Here is a 22,792-nt window from a genome sequence, read left to right on the forward strand (position 1 = left end):
CACACACACACACACACACTGCCCAGCCCTACAGCTTACAGGCATCCAGAGAGGAGGTAGAAAGACTGTGTAATGAGACAGTATCAACCTCAACCTTCTTGAACTTGTCATGGAAAAAGGTATTAATATCAACAGGGTCCAGCACATACAAGCAGCTCCTTCCAAGTCATGAGCATCATCCCAGCAGCACAGTGTTATAACGCTGAACATGGTACTTCCACATCTCAAGATGCTCGAGGAAGGAAACAAGTCATTCCTATCCCATATACACCTGAATAACTGTTTACCTGACAAGTTGCCTGCTTACTTCCCAGAGCAGCACGTTCCATTAACTTGGAACTGCCCCCTCAACGTACCTGAGGGAACCAAGACACTTTCCATTCTCAGTAAAGGACTGGCCTTCAGGGAAGAGCAATCTGACATAAGGAAGTCATGTTGCAACCATCGTGAAAGAAAGGAAGAAACTTCGAAGCAAGAGTTAAAAGCTGTCTGCCAGAGAACGAGCCTAGAGCCTAGGAGAGGACCACATTCTAGCCCCAGCCGACTGTAACTTGGGATTCTCTGTTTCAGCACTGCCAATTTTCACCAAGTGTTGCAATGTCCCTGCCAGCATTGGCTCTCATCTGCTTGACTGAATGAAGTGTGTGATAAGATAAGCCAAGAGCCACAGAAGGAGCGTTCTTCACATCCCTGATTCAGGGGCTTCCCATGTAATTCTCACACACAGCTGCAAAGGACAGTATAGCCTCCTGGAAGATGAGCAGACACGTACATGACCAGCTGCTGTCCATGTCTGTGGGACAAGCCTGGTTATTTACCCCCAAACATATTTCAGTCTGTATTTATTTTTGAACTCTACTTACACTTTTTTTTAATTTTTAATTTTAGGGTTTATGGCTAGGAATAAAATCCAATCCCTGGAGGAGGCATGTCTGACTTTGACATGACAACACAACATGGTCCTCTTCAAAGCTCACGCTCAAGTACTATTCGGTCAAGTCGCACAAGCAAATGGGAGAAGAAAACATAATGTTTTAAGTTAATTCATGATTTTGGGCTGGGCTGTGGCACCCCATGGCTCTATCTGGCCACACATGGTTGCACTGTATGAGCTGCACGTTGCAAGCGTCTGCCTGGTACATGCCAATCACACATGTTCTCTTGCTCTGCCACTGAACTACCCCCGAGGCCCTGTACTACTCTTGAATTTAGCAGTCAAGTGCTTGAGACATTGAGCATGGGTAAGTGACAGCTTCATTTTCTCGGTGTCCCTACCCACCGCAGGGGGATAGCAATAAGAAACTGACCCAAATAGCCGTCCACCCAAACACAGGCCACTCTTGTTTAGAATATTTGTCCCCATGTTTTGATATTCCCAGAGGTGTCAACACTGGTTAGGGGGCACAGTTTTATCTACTGAATCATTTCTGATGGCGTTTGGAGAGTTAAGGGGTACTCTGCCCCTGCTCAGTATGGCTTTTGCTCTATCTTGTTCTCCAGTAGGATCATGCCATTGTATTGCAGCAGACAGAGCTCCTGGAGCCAGTACGGTGACTGACATCCTACCCTCCCTCAGCCTATCAAACATCCTCTTACCATACAACAGGAGAGCTTCATCTCATAGCCAACCTGAGTCTCTGGTCGCTTTGTCCCATCCCCCACAACACTTCTAACTCGTGCAATGACCACCATCAGCAGTCACCACTCTGAGCATGACACAGTCTGGGATGAGATTTATGACAGACAGACATGTCCAATCCATGGCCTGCGGACTGCAAGTGATCAATGGTACTTATAAATTTGGTCATACACAAAATCATGAACTTACTTAAAACAATATAAAACTTTTTGTGGTTTTTTTTTTTTTTTTTTTTTTTGGTAACTCAGTTGTGTAGTTCTCAAGTCTGAACTCCATAGATAACAACTTCAAAGGAGCAGACATGGGGCTGGAGAGATGGCTCAGAGGTTAAGAACACTGACTGCTCTTCCAGAGGTCCTGAGTTAAATTCCCAGCACCCACATGGTGGCTCACAATCATCTGTAATGAGAGCTGGTGCCCTCTTCTGGCCTGTAGACATACATGCAGGCAGAACATTGTATACATAATAAATAAAAATAAATCTTTAAAAAAAATAAAAAAGGGAGCAGACATGCCTGGAACAATCAGAGAGCCAGACACCATTCTTCATACATCAAATATTGCTTAAATTAAATGTCAACCTCACAGGATCTGTATTTAGTAAATTCATACTATATGCCAGGTACTGTTTAACAGAAAAACACATAAACACATTAAAACACGTTAGTGTTACATTAGTAAATACATTAGTTAGTTCATTCATTTTTGTAATGCTGAAGACCTTGAAGACATGTTGGGCAATTTTTCTACTACCCCAGCCCTACACTGTTTTTAGAACTCTCCAGCTACCATACAATTTAAATAGTATTATCACCTCTATTTTGTAAGTGGGAAAAAACCCTCAGCCTCAATTAAATGAAGGGGAGGAATGACCAGGAAGGTACCATTTCCATCGTTACTGTGTGAGCATGAAAGGCACTGAATTGAGGAGTTGAGTGTTTACTGTTGCCTGGGCCCACATGCCATGCTGTAGACACAGCAGGGGGCAGACAAACTGGATTCTGGGAGTCCAGCAACAAACACATTAGCCTGGGGAAAAAAAAGAAAAGGAAGGCAGACAGCAACAAGTAACCCCATGGGTATGAAGGAAATGAGACAGGTGAAATAGGGCAAGATGTGTGCTGAAGAGGCTGGGACTGTGAGTGAGTAGAGTGATTGGTATTGGGGTAGTGCAAAGGCAGGCCTGGAAGCTGGGGTGACATTTCAGCAAAAACTCTAGTAGGCTGATGATCAGAACAAACAGACAAAGCAAAAGTCTCCATATCGGAGTCACAAAAGCAACGCAGTGTTTTCTTAGATGCAGTGAGAAAATCCTGGAGGGTTTAAGACGTAAGAATGACACCTGACTTAACTGACACAACGATCCCTGAAGCCTGCATTCAGAGGTGAATTACATAGATGACTAAAAGAAAAGCCCCCGGGAGGGCCCTGCAGAGTCCAGGGCCACGGCAGTCAGACTCAGTTTAATTCTTGCTGTTTGGTCCATCCATGCTTCCTAGATGTAGATTTGTCACACTCATCACAGGCCCTTACAGGCACTCTACAGCTGTTGAACTGATGACACCCATCCCAGGCACTTACATTGTTGAATTCACACCCATCCCAGGCACTTACAAGCACTTTACAGATGTTGCATTCACACCCACCCCAGACACTTCAGGCACCCTACAGATGTTGAATCATACCCATCCCAGGCATTTCCAGGCACTCTAGAGTTGTTGGATACCTCCTTCGTAAAACAGTCTCTCCCTTTCTGACCAATCTGTTTGGTTTTTTAAGATAAGAAAAAAAAATCATACTAATAAGTCAGCAAACAGGATTAGAAAATGACAAAATATTTTTTTTCTTCTGGTCTCTATGACAGTGACCATCAATCAAAGTCAGTCAGCTTCGTATTCATGCCACAAGAGATTTGGGGCTTTTCTGAAAGACCATTTCATTGGCCTCCCAGTTACCCACAATTCCAGAAGACCAGAGTTTTTCAGTAGGTGATCCTAAAACAGGAGTCCCAAGGGCAACAAATGGGACTTCTATGGTCAGACAGGTTTGAGAAAACAGGACATGCCTCTTAGAACCTAGTAACCTGGACACTAAGCTTTGATGGTGCTAGTTCACCCAGTATTTATATAAACCCCATGGCAGAGCTCTAGTCAGAACAAGCAGCTGGTGAACAGGTTTCGGAGCCCTAGGCCCTGAATGATGAGCCCCGACACGTTTCAAAATGTGTAATCATAAAACTTTTTGCTTCTCCCAATGACGTCGTAAGTGACAGCTCGGGACACTGAGAGTCACAGGTGTTCCCCTCTCCTGTCCCTGTTAAAGCATCATCTCCCTTCCCCAACTCTCATGATACCTTTTAAGCTCCCTAGCCTCTACACAAATCTAAAAATTCTCAGCCGGGATCCACACATGGGAGAGAATATGAAATGTTTATCTTTCAGGGGCTGTGTGACCTCACTTAGTATCTTCTCCAGTTCCATTCATTTTCCTGAAAATGTCTTAATTCCATTTTTCCTTACATACGCATGAAGTCCCATTGTGTATACGGACCACATTCTCATTCTCAGTTATCCACTAGCTCACAACACTAAGCTAACTCCACTTCCTGGCCCTTGTGAACAGAGCAGGAAGGAACATAGAGTTCAAATACCACTGTAGCAGGACAACACAGAATCCATATGAGATAATACGTCCAGGTGCAGTACAGCGGGGTCATAGGGCAGTTCTACATTTGGCTTTCTGAGAAAGCACCACACTGGTTTCCCGGGTGACTGCTTCAGTCTGCATCCCCAGGAACAGTGAATGAGGGGTCGTCTCTCTCCACAACCTCGCCAGCACTGACTATCATTTGTTCTCTTCATGACAACCATTCTGAGGTAAAGTGAGATATCAAAGTAATTTTCATCTGTATTTCTCTGGTGGATAAGGATGTTGAACCCTTTTTAGGACATTTATTAGCCACTTGTGATTATCCTTTTAAGAACTCTTTGATCAGTTTCATAGCACAAGTTTTGATTGAGTTGCCTGAGTTTTTTTCAGTATTTTGTGTTTTGATTTCTTCGTAAACTCTAGATATTAATCCTCTGTCAGATTTAGAGTTGGCTAAGACTTTCTCCAATGTTATACAGGATGACTCTTCACTGGATTAACAGTTTGTTTTGATGCACAGAAGCTTTTTAATGTCGTTGGGTCCATTTGTCAACTGTTGGTCTTAATTTCTGAATAGAGTCCTATTCAGAAAGTCCTTACTTACACTTGTATTTTAAAGTGCATTCCTCTTTTTTTTCTAGCAGTTTCAGAGTCTGAGGTTTTATGTTGAGGCCATTGACCCATTTGGAGTTGATTTTTGTTCAGGATGAGAGATATAGATCTAGCTTAAATATTTCTATCTGTACACATCCCATTTTCACAGCACCACTTTTTTGCAGGGTTATCTTTTCTCCAAAGAATAATTCTAGAATTATTGTCAAAACAAATCAGATGGCACAGTTGTATGAACTTATGTCTGGGACCTCTATCGTATTACCTACCAGTGGTGAAAATGTTTAAGTGGGAAGGGTGTGGGGATATTGGGCAGAGGAGAGAACTGGGGTAGGTTAACCAACCTAAGAATCTATAAAAAGGCAATATGTGGGGCCTAGTATTTTGTAATCTAATTTTTTTAAAAGAATCGTAATGGTGGTACCCTGACTAGGTAGGTGTATAATACTACTCCAAAGAAGCTATGGGTTATGACATGAAAATTCCAGGACCACTTACGAGATACCTCCTCATGAGTTGTTAGAGAGGTCCTAGAGCCCCTAAAACAATTCATGCTATTGCCGTCGTTCCTGGCTACTTGCCAAAACTAAGTTGTAGGACCCTATGCTAAAGACACCACACGTTTTATTTACAGAGTGAAGAGAAATAAAGCTGGAACTGAACTAGAAGCTTCGTCTCTGCTGGCTAGCTTTCAAAGTTCCATATGGTGGGAAGCAGGCCTCTGGTCATCACCAGCAGTGGTACCTGGTCTTGTGCCCTGTATGCTATAACACTGACCTGCCAGGCAAGATGTGCCCACCGAGGTAATAGTGGCATGACTGTTGTCAGGGTAACCAACTACTTTCTGCCTGGATTTGAGGCCCACACCACAGGAACTCATACCTGTTACTATAATCCTGGTCAAAGGCTCATGATTGGGGATATTATAGGTTCTAAGGGGAAATATTACTGTTATTATGCTAAATGAACATATTATCAAGCTTCCTTATAAGTTTTTTTCTGTTTGAATTTACAGATCAGTGTTGCTTTCTATTTTAGTCAGAGAAGTTTCTTTATACAGTGCATGGTAGTTAATGCAGAAAGTCTTAACTAGTCAGAGTGCTGGGAATAAACATCTATTGAATGTTCATCCCTAAATGGAGCATCTACAGCATACCCTCTGAGTTTCAGAGACCACCTCAGAAGAGGGGACATAAAGCATCAGGAGCTAGAAGACCGAGAGGGGCCCTGGGAAATGCTGTCTTCTGGACATGACACTGACACTGTACTCATAACCTCACAGCAGCAGTGATTATCTATAGGACCTGAACAAGATGGAGCCGGTCAACATTCTATCATTGGTGGTCAGGGGGTTCATGAGGCCCTACCCATAGCTGGGGGGCTATTGGCAGGCCATGGTTCTTTAGGAAGCGAGAGTCATTTCTGACAGGGGTGTAAGCAGTGGTAAATTGCCCGTGCCCCAGTAAATAACCTTTCACCCAAGCTCATGTAAGTAATCCTAATTAAACTCAGTGGACAACATATAAAAAAGATACAGGAGAGCAGGAGGAGGGGAAGGAAGGAAGCAACAGGCATAGAAGGCAAAGAAGAGGGGCAACGGGGTGGATAGCATCAAAATACATTATAAACGGGGTGGATAGCATCAAAATACATTATAAACAGGGTGGATAGCATCAAAATACATTATAAACAGGGTGGATAGCACCAAAATACATTATATACACGTAGGGAGTTGTCAGCAAGCTTTTCTTTTAATTTAAGGGAGATATTGAAAGTCTACACAAAGGAAAAACACTTCCAAACATTATAAATTTCAGAGTCCTTAACAATAGTTGCTCAGGAGGAATGGCCAATAGCTGACCCAAAGGGATCAATACTGAGCTACTAACTCCTGGGTCAGTACTGGGCTACACACACCTGGGGCACTGCTAGGCTACTAGGATCAGCACTAGGCTATGGACTCCACAGACAGAATTATATAAGCACTGTTTCAAACTGATCCCCGTCTGCGGTTTAACTTTCCAAGAGAAAAAATTAAAATAAAATTAGGCAAACGAAGCCATCTCTTATGGTTCTATTAAGGAGGGAGATGAAAATGAAGTGCCAATAACTAAAGTGGAAATACACAAATGAGAAATGTAATCACACTTAGAGACGTTCCCATGAAGTTTTCCGAAATTGTTCAACCCTTTTGGGGTGGCAGCCAGAAAAGAAACCTAGAAAGCAGGAACATCCAAGGTAAGAGAGAGGTAGGGATCAAGAAAAAGTCAGGCATGCCTTTCCTTTGACATCTGAAGTAAACAAAAGCAAATGCTATTTAAGGCAAGCGCTGGGCGCATGCAGTCTCCCATTACTGCAGGCTTTTGATGACTGCCGGGAAACGTATAGAGATCTCAGGAGGGGGAAGGGACAATTGATTCAGACCGGAGGATGATTTTTAAAAATGGTACAAGGAAACAAAACTACCGACGGACTATTCAAACTTCACTTCAATTACATTTTGATTAAGAAAATACGTCCCACGCATATTAAAACTGACTAAGGGCTGTGAGAGTGCGACTCGCACTTCAGACTCTCCAGGGTTTGCATGGCCAGCATTCCTCCTCCAAAGAGCAGCACTACGTCTAAAATATACATTTCAGAACTACATCTAACCCGAAAATCCAAGTAGGGCTATATTGGCTTGAACATTCCAGTGTTGCAATGGTCAGATCATATCTGAGATTCATCCCCCCCCATGTAACAGTATTGAATTCCCGATCATCCTGCCTCTCCCTACCAAGGGTTAGGACTATGGGTACATGCCACTGCACCAGGCTTGTATCCAACTTAACAAACACTTGTAAGGACTGGGTCCCATCCTTTCAAACAAACAATATAGAAAAAAAAAAAGAAAGAAAGAAAAAGAAAAAAAAAACCTGGTATATCAACATTCGTGTTTGGTTTGGTTTTGGTTTGCTTATTTGTTTGCAGTTCGGGCTATCAAGGTTAGTCTCTTGCACATGGTGGACAGGTAGTATTCTACCACAGAGGTGCATCCTCAGCCCATATGTATGTGTACAGTATATACAGTATATGTCTGTGTGTGTAAGTGAGACAAGATATACTGTCTAACTCGGACTGGTCTTGAATCCACCACCATCCTACCTCAGCCTCCTGGGTATTGAGATACAACCAGCTGAGTGTGGCTGGTGTGAAAATAGCATCAAACATTTCTAACTGAAGTCCAGGGAAGAGCTGGGTGAGGAGAGTGTAGTTAGGCAGGAACACCACTGATGAAAGCCATCAATGTGGCTCCGAAGAAATGCAAGAGCCAAGGTGATGCTGCTTTAAATATTATTTATTACTAAATGGGTTTGAGGTTAGTAATGAACAGTCCTAGGGAACTGGAGATCTCAGGAAAATACCGATTCACAAGAAAACATCTCCATGTTCTGGCAAGCCCTCTTTCCACACTCTTGTAATCTGATCTGTAATCCTCTCTCCTGGCTGAAAATGGGTGACCAGAGCCGTGTGCCACAGCAGGGCTGCCAGGCAGGCAAGTGGCAGTACTGGCACAGTTATGAAGGTTTTGCTGCTTAGCAGCTAGATAGATAGACTTTGGGCATCAAATCCGATGGGAGAAGTACAGATGAGCCCAGTGTGAGCGAGTGCTTAAATTTAGTTTGAAAGTGGGGAGGGAAGGGAGGTGGGGCTTTAAAGGACAGAGAGCTCACACTCCAGACACTTCTGCAGAGTCTGTGTAGCCTTCGCAACACTTCTAGGGTGACAGACTTACCTAGCAAAGATCTCAAAGTCTGTGGTGTCATTGTTATATGTCACATTGATTAAATCCCGAATTTTACTCAAAAATATCCTTTCTTCATTCAAGTCTTTCTTAGATAAGTCTACCTCTACAAGATCACTCAGCCTCAGTTACTGCTACAACAGTTTGGTTTTTTCTTTGTATAACCCTAGCTGTGGATGGTGAAAGTCCTTTTCGTCTGCAAAGATGCATGCTACTGATTTAAAATCAAAGGTGTTCCTGCAGTTTGTTGCACGTTCAGCCATTATTGGTAACGCATAAGCCACATGACTCAAGACCATCAAAACTAAAAGCCGAAACCAGAATGTCTCTCCTTTAGAAACGGATCTGTAAAATCCTCGCTCAAGTAGCTACATGATTAAAAATAAATCACCAGCTGTCCCCATCCTTGCTTTAAGGGCAGTGAAGGTAAGATGGCCCTTAACAGAACAGAACCACTTGAACTGAAGCGGGAATGGTAATTTCTAGCCACACCCTTCCCATTCCAAAGTGCTGAGCAGAAATAATACTGTGAGACTCATGAACATAATCCATAGACGAAGCCATTGAGGAGTAGGGAACAAAGTCACATGGCTCACTATTAACCAGATCCAGACTTGCTCATTAGACCACCCAAGCAGGACCCTTCCCCAAGGACTGCATTCCCTCAGCAACGTCAGAGCCAGATGCAGGAAGCAAGCAGGTGCAGTCTGGGGAAGCAGAAAAAAAGAGGTGAGACCATTCAGTCTTGCACATAATTATAACTCATTTCCATTGTGTTTTGGTTTTAATAAAAAAAATCACCAGCTTGTTAAAACTCTGCCTTCTTCCTCCTTTTCTCTACCTGCGGCCAAAACTGCTGACCGAAAGGATTTGACCACAAGAGAAAACAGATCGATGTATGTGGATCCAGAAGAGCTGAAAGCATTTTAAAAAATAATATGCACTTCAAGGATGCTACTCCGGTCAAACTTCACGTTATCAGCTGGGTTTTTCCTTCTCTGTCTATTGCACAGGAGGTAGCAGATATTAGTTGCCACCACAATAATATTCTCATTTATGAAAGATACAGAACATAAATTAGCCTGTTGTGAATTTTATAGTCAGGAACTCAGAAACTATTAAGTAGGAGATGCTAGACTATATCTCTAGATCCATATTTTGGATATAGGCAAGAGAAATAAAATGAGACTGAGGGTCCACTCTCTTAGAGCCCTTGATGGCCAGCTGCCTGGGTATAATCTCACATAATCTTTTCAGTTATTAAAGCTACAACTCAAAAGACAGCCTAAATGTCTGCTACATATTAGGTCATTTAATACCCGGATGCTAACAAGGACCACAAGTCCTTGAACTTGACGGTGCATGAAAGTATAGTTCTAAAAACACAACACTGTAATGAATGTGAACAAGGAACGCACCAGGGGAGGCCGTGGGGACCATGTAATGTGTTTTGTCTGGGAGTTTTAAAGAAAGAGAAAAGGATGTTACCGTTGCCACATTGTATCCAAGGTAACAATGAACAAAGCCATGGGATCTTCCAGTGAATCTTACTGGGAGCGGGTATGGGCCAGCACCAGGCTCAACTTTCAATAGCCTATGTTCCAAACTTTGTTTATGCTTTGTAACTGTCATAAATGTTGACTGGAACTCTAAGTTGTCTGCCCATGAAACTGCATTGCTCTTGGGGAGCAGGTCTTCAAACCAGCCAACACATTTCCTTAACTTTTAACAATGACTCGCTTCAGTCTAGAATATTAAGAGCCATTACATGAGGGCACCATTCAAAGCCCTTGACATTCAGTGCCATCAAAAACTTGAAGCATTCCTAGGAGCTTAATGCTGTTATCTGTGCTGATATATTGTGTTCCCTAATAAACTTACTTGGGGATCAGAGGACAGCTAGACACTAGATTAGACATAGAGGCCAGACAGTGGTGGCACACACCCTTAATCCTATTACTTGGGAGGCAGAGATCCGTCTGGATCTCTGTGAGTTCAAGGACATACTGGGAACAGAGTCAGGCAGTGGTGGCACATGCCTTTAATCCCAGCACTTGAGATCTCATGCCTTTACTTGGAAAGCACACACACACCTTTAATCCCAGGAAGTGGCATGGCTGGGTGGAGAACAGTATATAAGGCAGGAGGAGACAGGAGCTGAGCAGCAAGCAGTTCAACTAAGACCCTCAGGGGTGAGGACTCAGAGGCTTTCAGTCTGAGGATTCATGGAAACAGGATAGGCTGAGGAGTTGGTGAAGTGAGGTTGGCTGTGGCTTGTTCTGTTTCTCTGATCTTTCAGCTTACACCCCCAATACCTGGGTCCACTTTTTTTTTATTAATAAGAACATTTAGCAATTCGTGTTACAGTTATCATCCGTTCATTTTGCAGACAAAATATCCAAAGAGCAGAGATGTCCCATAACTTGATTAAGGTCACACATCTGCATGAAAAAGCCAGATGTGTGGTCATACAACCCAGCCTTTTAGCCTATGCAGAATAATTTCAAAGAAATCTGAAATTCTGATAAAAGTCAGAAACCATGTGCAATAATGGCTCATGTGTTTGATTTCCTGAATGTAGATGCAGCCCTAGGTTTGCCACTTTCTCTGCTGGAGGTCTTCATAATGAGCCCCAGTAATATACTGACCCCCAATAGTGCCCTGATACATAAATTATCCCATATTCACCTCTTAGACCTCTCTTACCCCACTCATCTGAAGTGCATCCAGGTGATAGAAAGGAAATAACTCACACTGATATACGGACAACGAGTAGTCATTTCATCACTGAACAAACATTTGCCCTCGAAATGAAGAGAGCTCTTTTTTAAAGGTAAGAAAGGCAAAATGCAATTGTAACTGGCTCCCAGCAAGATCCCTCCTAGCCCTTTAAGCAGTTTTGGATGTGTGAATCACTCATGCCTGGGAACTGGCTGCAGCTCTGACTCTGTTTTTGTGATTCAAAGAAGCTAGACTTCTCACGTGAACAAGATATCCTCCCCTTAATACAGACCAAGTCAAGATTCAGAAGATATCTGTCTAATTCACTTAGAAGACACCATGACCAATGGCTGCTGTAGACCTCTGTCCCCCATTCCCATTTGCCTCCGATTCTCCATCAACAGAAATAATGCACCTGGCCTTGCGTGGCTAAGTGCGGCCTTTTGGCCCTGCCCCCTGGACCCAACAGTGCCTGATACAGTGAAGCGTCCCCAACTCAGAGTCAATCACTCCCTCTCTAATTTGTGGTGTACAGAAGTACAAGCCCTGGACCCTTGATGTGAAATGGGGTCCTATGTCTTCCAAGTTTGTTATCTACTCCAGACTTCTCCATTCCCATTTGAGAGGAATAATGCTGGCTTCGGATAAGCCCCATTACACTGGGAAACCCGTTGGACACAAGGACGTCAGAGGAACAGAAGCAAAAGGACAGCCTGTCAACCAGAGAAAAGAGCCTGGTCAGTAAGGGCAGGAGTGAGAGTTTCCGGGGCTCACAGGACAGCCATGCTGGAGGTGGGGAAAACAGCAGTGATCCGCCTGATTTGACTACGGTTCAGGCAAAAGTAGACCCGAGCCCCAAGAGAAGTTGCAAATCTGCTCCTCTGGAGAATGGCAACTGGAGGACTTTGGGTAATTCATGGGATATATATACATCAGCTCTACACATGGTAAAGATAGGGGAAGGCTAAGAGAGTTTGAGGCTCTGCCTGCTGCAGCAGGACTTAGAGGATGCAGAGTAGTTCACACCTGTGGACCAGGATGTAAACAGTGATGGATGGCACGCCTAAACAACACTTCTGATCCAGGCACTTGGTGGGTGGGATTTGCGTTTGCCAAGCAGTAGTGACAACAGGCTCTTTGTAAATGCTCTGGTAAGGAGCCAAGAGCCACCTGGAATTGCCCACTTGCTCTAGAACATGCGCACAGCAGAGAAGCCTGCAGGATCAGGGGGAATGCTCGGTGTTAGCCAAGATGGACTCTTTCAAGTTTGAAACAACACGGGCCAGAGAGTGTGTGGGGGGGGGGGGCGGGGGGACCAACAGTCACCTCAGTTTGAGTCATGGAATCAATAACTTCCTAAGGGAAGTATTAGAAAAGTTCTTAACCCCCAGATGACTGATAGAATCACACCAGGCACTCACCAGCTGAAAATACACACACACACACACACACACACACACACACACACACACACACTTGCTTAATTCTTTCTTATAAAATGTACTTCAGATTTGAAAATTCATATACAAGAACATGCCACTGTGTCCATCCATCGCAGAATCCTACTTTCATGCAGGTCTGTTTCCAATGCAGAATTTTCAAGCCAGCAGGTAATAACCACAAAGCTTTACCATCCTACCACAAAGGGAAGGGAAAGAACTGGGTATCACGGAGGAGACAATGAAGACACCTTAAACTAGTAAACTGTGTACTATACTACACTTTGGTTCTAGAATGTTCCCCCAAAGGTCTAGATATTGATGGCTTGGCCCCCCAGCCTGTGGAATAACTGGAGGCGGTAGAAGGATACGTAAGAGGTGTGGGCCTAGTTGGAGGAAGTTAGGTCACTGGGACCATGTCTTTGTGAGGGATACAGGAACCCTGCTCCTCCCTCTCCCTCTCTTTGTTTCCTAGCCACCATGAGATGAGCATCATGTGACAGCCCACGCTTCCTGCTGCCACAGGAACAGCTGAACAAGGACAGGAAACAGAATCCAAGTGAGTTTGTCATTTCAGGTGAGACAGGAAGCTAACTAACACAGTTGCAAAACTCTTTGAAAAAAAAATTTAAAAAACGCGTTATGGCTCTAAAATTTTAAAAATAATTTATTAATAGCAAAGACTAGAGGTGTGGCTCAGGGGTGGAGTACATGTTCAACTGGTGCAGACCTTAGCCTCACAAAATATTGACACAAGGCTGAGCAAAACGTGTGGGCCCCTTAATCACTGGACAGTTTAGGATGTCTGGAAGTGTTCAAAGCCCCGAGTCAGTGTCTCTCCCCACAGGCTGCTTATGCTTGGGTCTCCTCTATTTGATTGTACCTTGTCATGAGGGATTTGATGACCATGTGGACAGGGAGAAATGTAAGAAACACCAATACTGATAGTCAGATATTTCTTTTTTCAAAACTTACATTTTTTAAAAATGTATCTGTGTGCACAGGGCCTACGCCTGTGTGCCTGAGGAGGCTAGCAGAGGGTCTTGGGCCCCTTGTAGCTTGAGTTACTGTGGTTGTAAGCCACCTGATGTGGGAGCTGGCGACCAAATTCCAATCCTCTGGAAGAGCAGTAAGTGTTCTGAATCACTGAACAATCACTCCCAGCCCCCCAACCCCTCCCAAAAAAAATCTTAATTTTTTTCCAACACATTTTAGCCTTCACCCAAATAGAACATTTTCTTTATGTTATTTGCTTGATCCCACATTAATCTGCAAATCTTACAAAATTTAATGTTGCCTCATACATTGCACACATAGTTTCCTCATATTGTTACGACTTGCTCTTTTTCTAAGGTTTATTTTCTTCTTAATTATTTGTGTGTGTGTGTGTGTGTGTGTGTGTGTGTGTGTGTGTGTGTGTGTGTGTGTGTGCGCGCGCGCAAGTGAGTGTCAGTGCCCATGGAGTCCAGAAGAGGGTATCGGGTCTCCCTGAAGCTGTATTTACAGGTGGTTGTGAACTGCCCATGTGGGTGCTAGGAACCAAATTCTAGTTCCCTAAAAGATCAGCAAGTGCTCTTAAACACAGAATTATCTCTTCAGCCTCTATCAATTACTCTTAAATGTCTAGATATGCTCATGCTAAGTTCTCCTGAATATTTATGCAAAAATTTATAATAATATACACATTACCACTATGTAACTTCAAAGACCACAAATGAAAGAGTCACACTAAAAAAATAAAATAAAATAAAATCACATCAAGTGGACTGTGAACATATGGCCATGAAGACAAAAATAACCAAAAACAATCACAGAGAGACTATATTACTTAATAAGAGGATCGGTATCTAAAACACTATATTACTGTGTTGAGAAAACCCTGGTTATTAAAAAAAAAAAAAAAAAAAACTGCCTGTCACAAACACACTAATCTTTGTGGCTTGATGATAGATGATACAAAGGGGCTATGTTGCTTTGCTCTGAATCCTAATCTTCCTGTGGCCTCCCTGTGGCCCAGACCACTACCTGCTGGTCTGGAAGTTCTTAGTAGGCAGGCCAGTTCTCCTGACTGGCTTCACAAATGCAATGCAGCATCCTTAGTTTATTAGGCATGGTACAGGTACTCTCACCCAGAAGGCAGTACTCCCGACTCTGGTTTGTAGGAAGAGAGAGGAAGAAACCAGTAAAAACAACAAAAATGATCCTAGAATCATATAGAAAGGCCACAGGCTGGGCATGATCAGCTGGCAACATGTCCTCAACCAAAAGTGCAGTCCAAGGCAATATGCTAGTCTCAATCTATGACTAAACACACTTCCTGCAAAGCAAGGTACCTACACGGAACTCCAGCCCCCACATCTCCAGTGACAGTCACTCATGCTCATCTGAGTTGAAATATTTTGTTCTAGAATTAACTGCAAGTGTCAAAGCCAGTGGGTCTCAACCTGTGGGTTTCGACCCATGAGAATTGAATGACCCCTTCACAGCAGTCTCCTGAGACCACTGGAAAACATAGATACTTACAATAAGATTCATCGCAGTAGCAAAATTACAGTTATGAAGTAATATATCTTCAAGTAGCAATGAAGATAATTTTATGGCTGGGAGTCACCACAGCATGAGGGACTGTATTAAAGGGTCACAGCATTACGAAGGTTGAAAATCACTGATCTAAGCTCTTTTATTTCTAGGAGTAATTAACAATAATAAACAGGCTGAGAAGATGTGACCAAAATCAAAAGTATTTTAAATGCTTTTGATGAATCCTTCAGCAGCTAAAACTCGCTGCCCCTGAGGGCTATGATAGCAGCAATCAGTAGACCAGTATGAATCACATAAAAGACTCCTAAAGATCAAATAAAAAAATAGCTTCTTTTCCAATTTTTGGACTATGTACAGTGTGATTTCAAAACGATGTCTAACAGTGAAAATTTGCTGTAGAAAGAAACCTTAAAAACCATAGATACACATATATCAAAAGGAGCCCCAGATTTAATCCAGCTGTTAGTTTTTGTCGACTTAACACAAATCTAGATACACCTGGGGAAAGGGATTTGCCTCTACCAGACTGGCTTGTGGCCTTGTCTGTGATGCATTTTCTTAATGGCTAATTTATGCCTTGTCTGTGAGATATTTTTGTAATTGCTAACTAATTTGGAAAGGTCCAGCCCACTGTGGGTGGTACCATCCCCAGAACAGGTGAGCCTGGGCTGTCTAAGAAAGGTAGCTAAGCAAGCCAGTGGGCACAAGACAGTAAGAATTGTTCCTCCGTGGTCTCTGATTCAGTTCCTACTTCTAGGTTCTCGTTTTGGGTTCTTGTCTTGACTTCCTTCTACGACAGATTTTAACCTATAAGCCAAATAAACCCTTTCCACCTCCAAGTTGCATTGGGTCATGGAGTTTATCACAGTAACAGAAACCAAAGTAGGCCACATCCTAATCCCTCCTGATCTTGGGATAACCTCAAGTCATCTACCTCAAGGTAAGTGAGAAGGCTAAAGTATATAGCACAGTACTTCAGCACTTAGAATATGCAAGGCCCTGGAAACAGTCTTCACTACCAGAAGGAAAATAAAAGGCTTAAGTTGGAAATTGGAATCATACTGAAAGAAAATAAGCATAAAATATATATGTAAAGGACTCGTCAATGCTCAGCTATTACTACAATTACTATAGATTGTGTATTATAAAAGAGTTTGGTTGTTCTTTTTTTATATTATGCAAATAAAAGAAATCAAGTGGCTAGCAAGTGGTCATAGATTATTCTGGAAATATCTGACATGTCCGGTGACTATGGAGATGGACACATCTATCAACAGAGGTTCATTGTGGATGGCAAACAGCATATTCTAGTATAGTCTGGTTTATTCGCTAACATACAACACCTGCACACAAGAAACCCGTCATCACTTACCACTTTCCTTTTAATTCCTTCAATTTAAAAAAATAAAAACTTATCATGGGGCTAAACACAAAGGCAGTTCATTTTCAATATCACTCATTAGTTGAAAAGGGTAGGGCACTTTTACAGGAAAATGTCAACATCCTGTGAAAGAAAAAGGTTTAACGGAAATATATGTGAGTGTCTATAAAGGTTCGGCTTTGAAGGCTGCCTTGCCCAGATATAAAAATAGATGGAGAAAATGCAAAATCGATTCTAATGGCAAGCAGGTCACTGTGATCTCCATGCCCAGGATATTAGGGAAATCTGAACATTTGATTTAGTGGCACCTTGGGAACAAGTAGACCTAAAAACTCTCAATAACCTTGAAAATCTCGATTTCCTGTAGAAGGAAACCAAGTGTTGAAATAAGGTGATTTCTACCCAATTTTCCTAAGAGGGCAGTGATTCAAGGTACCATGCATCTCAGGACCTGGGTCATCTTTCCTAAATAACAGCCAACGAGCAAGGGATTCGTGGTGTGAGCCTCCCCAGAAGCTCTTCTCTCTCCATCGAGTGACTTCTCTCCCCTCTTCCAACATTAGACTTTGGGAGGCTGGCAGAAGTCACACACTATAGGCTAACCTGAGTGCACCAATACCTAATACCAAACACACACACACACACACACACACACACACACACACACACACACACACACAGAGAGGGGGGTTAATTCATATTATCTGACACTCTCACACAACACCTATCCATGTGTATTCACACACTAAGCATACACTCTTACATACTCATATACCCACAATACATCAGCATGCTCCCACATCTCCTTAACTCACAGAGGTGTGGGAGTGCAGAGTAAAACAGGGGAGGTGCCCCCCCCATAGTCCCTTGGACTGACTCAGCTGTCCAGGAAACTTGCAAGGAAGCGGGATGGGGCCAGGGATCCTATTCCTGTGGCCCTGCAAGTCCAGCTCCTCCCAAGAAAGTCCCAACCTCGGAGCAGACTCCATCTGCATCCTGAGATGGAGCCAACCCCTTGGCTCAAGCTTACACATAGGGGCACTGCAGGGAGGGGCTGTGGAAGCAATAGGCATGATGGAGCTGGGACCACAGCTTTGGAGCAGGGCCCTTGCTTTGCCCCAGGCCCCCTGGAGCCTCTGGACTCATAGTACTTCCCTCTAGATGGCTGAGTGCATCTGTCCCTCTAAAGGGCTTCAGTAGTGCATCATCAGTGTCTAGAGGAAATGCTCCTACACAGCCACTGTGACTTGGAGAAAGAGGAGCAGTGATCGGAGTCCTACAGAAGCCCCAACCCTGGATAAGATGACAGTCAGTTGAGGGACCACTCCCTGCTGTCACTTCACACAGTGGCCCCAGAGGGCTGTAGATGGCCACCTGTTTAATTCTTCCAACAGTCACTGCAAAACTGCTGCCCCAGGCAAGGGCTTAGACAACCCAGAGCAGTAGGTGAAGACAGAGATGGAGCTGGGAGTGTGCACCGGGGGAGTCGAAAAGGCTATGCACTGGGGGGGGGAGGAGCCTCCCCTTAACAAACTAAAAGTGCCTGGTGAACTTGAGACCTAACTTATTCCCAATGAACAAACCCAACCCGCAAGGTGCTAGCGAGGGACATCAAGACAGGAGACGGAGACAGTGGCACCACCTGTGTGCCTTGCTCCTAAAGAAACCTTTTCAGAATTGCTTTCAAAACTAGGAGAGAGAGAGAGAAGTTCCCGTGGTCTTCCAGAAAGCCACACTCCTCCGGCACACCGGAATAATGATGACTGCCCAAATGGCCCTGCTTGGAACCTGGAAATTCACAGTCCAGGTCAATGCCAGCCTGTCGGCCTGTCTGCTTCTCTTCTAGAATCACCTGGTGCTATGCCTCTTTCTGCTTACTCCTCCCCCAGAGCCCTGGTTTCTGGCACCTAAGTGTCCCGGAGGCTTCTGGCTAACTAAAGCTGTGACTCCTGTAGACATCCAAACTCCAGAACTCCCTTTCAATGACCTGAACAGATAACATCAATGTAATTCCCAGTCCCCTAACTCTTGTCAAGATACAAAAACAAACCCAACAAACAAAAAGCCAGTTGCCTTTTGTGGGAAGGCAAGGATCTCTTTGTAAACACAGCTTGGTATTGCATTGTATTTTCTAGCTCTGGTAGGGGTAGAGAGAAAGCCTGGGCTTTGGAGTTCTGTCATCGTTAGCACCAGGATTGAATGTGACACTCAGTGCAAAAACTTGCAGACTCCTGCCCTCCTACAGCTGCGGTGATCTTCAGACCTGACACCTTCTCCTAACTCCCTAGAGGCACCTGGGAGAAGGAGGAGGTGCTCCCTGGGAGAATCACTGAGGCTCCCCAAGGGACTTTCTTAATCTGGTCTGTCCCAATGAGTGACTTTAGATCCCATTTTCTAATCCTTCAAACATCTGGAGAAAGCTGGCAAGGCAAGTATGGGGTTTGGTCTGGTGGTACTCTACAGCCTCAGAATCCAGCCCCTTTCCTTGTAAATAGAGGCTGTTGTGGAGGTAGCATAGAGAATCATCAAGGCAGCTCCTCCTGCCTTTTCTTTTTACTGCTATTGGAATCGTTCACTTCTTCCTATTTGGTTGCTGGAGCATAGGGCTGAAGGAGAGACGTCCTGAGCCCCTTCTGGTTGCACAATGTGCTGAGCGTCTGGGGACGCTCGGGAGGGTGGTGATGCTGGTGCTGGAGCTGCTGGTGCGGGCGGTGCTGGCGGTGCTGGTGGTGGGGGTAGTGTTCTAACAAAGTTCAATCGTTTGTCTACAATCACTTCCCAGCCCCACCATCATCCTTTATACACACGTCAGTACTCCTCTACAGGAAGTCCACGAGAGACTAAATTCAACTGAACGGGTCCCCACTGAGTGCCAATCCTGGCTACCCCAACTGTCTAAAAAAGACCCTGATCCTGCGCCCTAGATCGCCAAGTTAGAGCGCAGGGCTGTCACACTCCAGACAGCGCATATCTTGAAGCCTCTGCCACACAGACTGCGCAGCCGGCTCTCAGAACTGAATCCCAGACCTCTGGACCCCCTCCGTCTTCTTTAGTCACCTCCGTGAGCACACCACACTCACCTACTGCCAGGCAGATGGGGAGCAGCAGCCTGAAGACCAGTCCGCACACCACTTCCGAAGCCATCGTGTCGTGGGTCCTTGCTAGTCCGAGCAGTGGGGCGAAGCTCGGGGGTCCCCTAGAGTTGGGATGTCAGGCCCATGCCTGCCTAGGGCCTCGTGAGGCCGGCGGCTCGTAGCCACCCTGGCATCGCCTCGGCTGGCGCGGCGCTCTCCGCCCCGAGGGCGCGCTCGACGGGCTGGACCCGCGGCTCACGGGGCTCTCGGCAGCCACCTAGCCAGGCGCCCGAGCCCCTGCGGCCCGCCCATGAAGTGTGCAATCCAGCCGCAGCTGCTTCAGGGGTCGCCTGGGAAGGAGCCAAGGGAGGGACACTCTGGGAGTGGTGAGGGATGGGGGCGGCGAGGAGCGGGGATGAAGGAAGCTAGCTGTCCTCTGCCTACTCAGGAGGCGGCGTTCAAGGATGGCCAGGAGTTTTTGCCGAGTCCCTCCGAAGCCAGCGTGTCTGGGCGGCGCAGCCGGGTCTCTGATGTCCACACGGACCGCGGCGCTCCCGGTGCGCTAAAGACGGCCGGGTGCTCTGGAAGCCGCGTCCTCCAGCCCGGGCCTCGGGGCGGATAGCTGAGCCGCTGCTCCGCTCAGCCTCAGCGCCCCCCAGCTTCAGGCCAGGGAGAGCCGGGAGCCAGCTGCGGGGCGCGCAGAACCATCCCCGACACGCCGGGGTCGCGCTGCCAGCCTGCGGGGATGCGAGTCCAATCCTCACCGCGAGGAACCGCCCGCGCGAGCCTGGACAGGAACCAAGACCCAGTCACGCAGTGCGCGGCGCCACAGCCGCGACTTCAGTGAGAAAAGAAAGCTCAGGAGCCGTGCAGATACCCCCGCGTCCCCAACCCGCGATGGAGCAGCCTCTCCGGAGCCACGCAGCCCCGGCTCCCCGGAGGGCGCGCGCTTCTCCTCCTTCAATGAAACTTTGCAAACGCTCACTCCCGGACCGGCATGTCCCTGGACCAATGAGAAGGCAGCTCCGAGCAGCGCCGAGCCCGCCCCTGCGTGCCTGGAGAAGTAGGCGCAGCTCGCAGGCATGGGGCGCGTCCCCGCAGCACCCTGCGCTCAGCAGGAGGCCCCGCCGGGTGGGCTGTGTGGTCTTGGCTCGCACTGGACTAGCGCTGGACGCCACTGCAGCTGTTGGCCTCGCAGACCAGCAGCTCTTCACACAGTCGCTGCATGTGCGTCTTGCCATCCCATCCTCGCGCAGTGGCCATGAGCCTAATACTTAACACCTAAGGGAAAATGTACAAACCTGGCAGAAGAGCTAAGAGCTTGGATGCCTTGGCGGGTATATCACCTCGGCTGTGTTGACACTACTCGCTGGTGTTGACCTAGAAGCCAGATTCATCCAGAACCTTGCCCACGTCTGACCTAATGAGAAGTTGCCACTCTGAACAGGTTCTGGGTGATCTTGGGTCTTTTTTCAGAGTGAGCGTGGAGATTCAGATTTGCACCTATGTTGGGTACTTCAGGGAGCTATGGTTTTATCATGGCTTTGTTTCTTGCTTATTGGTATTCTCTTGAGAGATAAGACCTAGTCAAATCTGGTTCTAGATGGGAGACACCTGTGTGACCTAGTCTCTGGTTTCACATTTAAGAATGGAGTCTTTGCTGCGTGTGCTGGAGAGCTCTCGGGACCAGGAGAGAGGTGATCATGGATATGAATATGTTGATTGAGGACCACTCAGGACTGTTAGATCCCAGTGGTAGGAAGCATTTGACTTCCTCTCCCCAGCAATACTTACCGCCTGTGGTGGTTGTAAAGGTTGCAAGGGTCGACCAATGGGGTGGATCAACGGGAAGCCGGCAGTTCTTGGTTCTTGAATAACATCTGTCACTTCAACCGCATAAACGGTTCTGTCTCTTTGGAGACACAGTAAGGTTCCAACTTGAGTTCAGATGCCTTCATCAACTCCCTAATACAGAGAAATTTAAAAACAGTGGAAAGCCTGAGAAGATGCCTGATAGCTTAGACCATCTGGATGAGCTGGCATCATAAGGAAACATCACATACAGGCAAGAGCCCCAAAGTAAGGCCCGAGAAAAGGAAAAGCTACTTCACTACCAAGAAATGCTCTGGGCATTGTGCTGTGATATACTGTGTTCTTAGATCCTAAGAAAGGAAGAAAGAAGCATCCCTAGTTTTAAATAACTTTGTGTCAAGGTAGGCATCTTTTTTTCTCTGAATATTTTCCATGTTCCTTATGGCTTTACCTTACCAACCACTGTCTACATTTGTACCAACCACTGCCTATATTTCCTCGAAATCACTACTTTGAGATGCCTACAGAGACTCAGCAGGGCCGGCAGGGGTCTTACCAAATACACTTCCTGCTTTCTCTGCCACAGTGACTACCAACTAGACTTCCCACATCTGCCCTGAAGAGCAAGTTCCAGGACTCTAGACAAGGTCTGATAGAGGTAATCCATCCTGGCTACAGTTGGAACTGCCTGGAGAGCTTTGTGAAAATCCTAGTAGGCATTTCCACACTCCCAGAAACCTTGACTTAATTAGTCTGGTATGGGTCAATACTACATATAGTTTTAAAGTTCTCAGGTGCTTAGGTATACAGTCAAGTTAGAGAGCCATTCACTGACTTCATTTATATATCAGAACCCAGAAAACATGCATCCAAAGGGATATTGCACACCATCATCACCAAACCAGATCTGCCCTCTGGGGCTGAATTGCCACATAGATGGGCTGGTACATAAATATCAATAGCCAGTAAAACTATTTTTACAAGTGCCCTTTTCACTCATCATCTCCCAGGTCCTTGAGGAGTAGGACCTGTTGTCTAGACCAGCTTATTTTTCAAGGACTTAGGATTCCTTCTTCAAGATCTCAGTTGCCTGGTGGCTTTTTCCCCCTGTGCCCCTGGATTTCCACGCTGAGAAGA

At 45.5% G+C, this 22,792-nt stretch overlaps 1 protein-coding gene across 7 annotated transcripts in view; it reads right to left on the reverse strand.

Moving 5' to 3' along the window:
* Positions 1-20,832, reverse strand: part of Piezo2 (piezo type mechanosensitive ion channel component 2) — a 380,980-nt gene extending 360,148 nt beyond the window's left edge. For 6 of the 7 annotated variants that reach the window (XR_013046146.1, XM_076555357.1, XM_016003707.3 and 3 more), the window contains exon 1: positions 19,850-20,832. Coding sequence is in view for 6 of the 7 variants with exons in the window: in XM_076555357.1 (XP_076411472.1) it covers positions 19,850-19,913 (64 nt within the window). In the remaining variant the exon portion in view is untranslated. The remainder of the gene's footprint in view (positions 1-19,849) is intronic. The other variant, XM_076555355.1, reaches the window with a different exon arrangement.
* Positions 20,833-22,792: the final 1,960 nt, after the last annotated feature.

This window comes from Peromyscus maniculatus, chromosome 19, assembly GCF_049852395.1.
Source record: "Peromyscus maniculatus bairdii isolate BWxNUB_F1_BW_parent chromosome 19, HU_Pman_BW_mat_3.1, whole genome shotgun sequence".
Classification (NCBI taxonomy): Eukaryota; Metazoa; Chordata; class Mammalia; order Rodentia; family Cricetidae; genus Peromyscus; species Peromyscus maniculatus.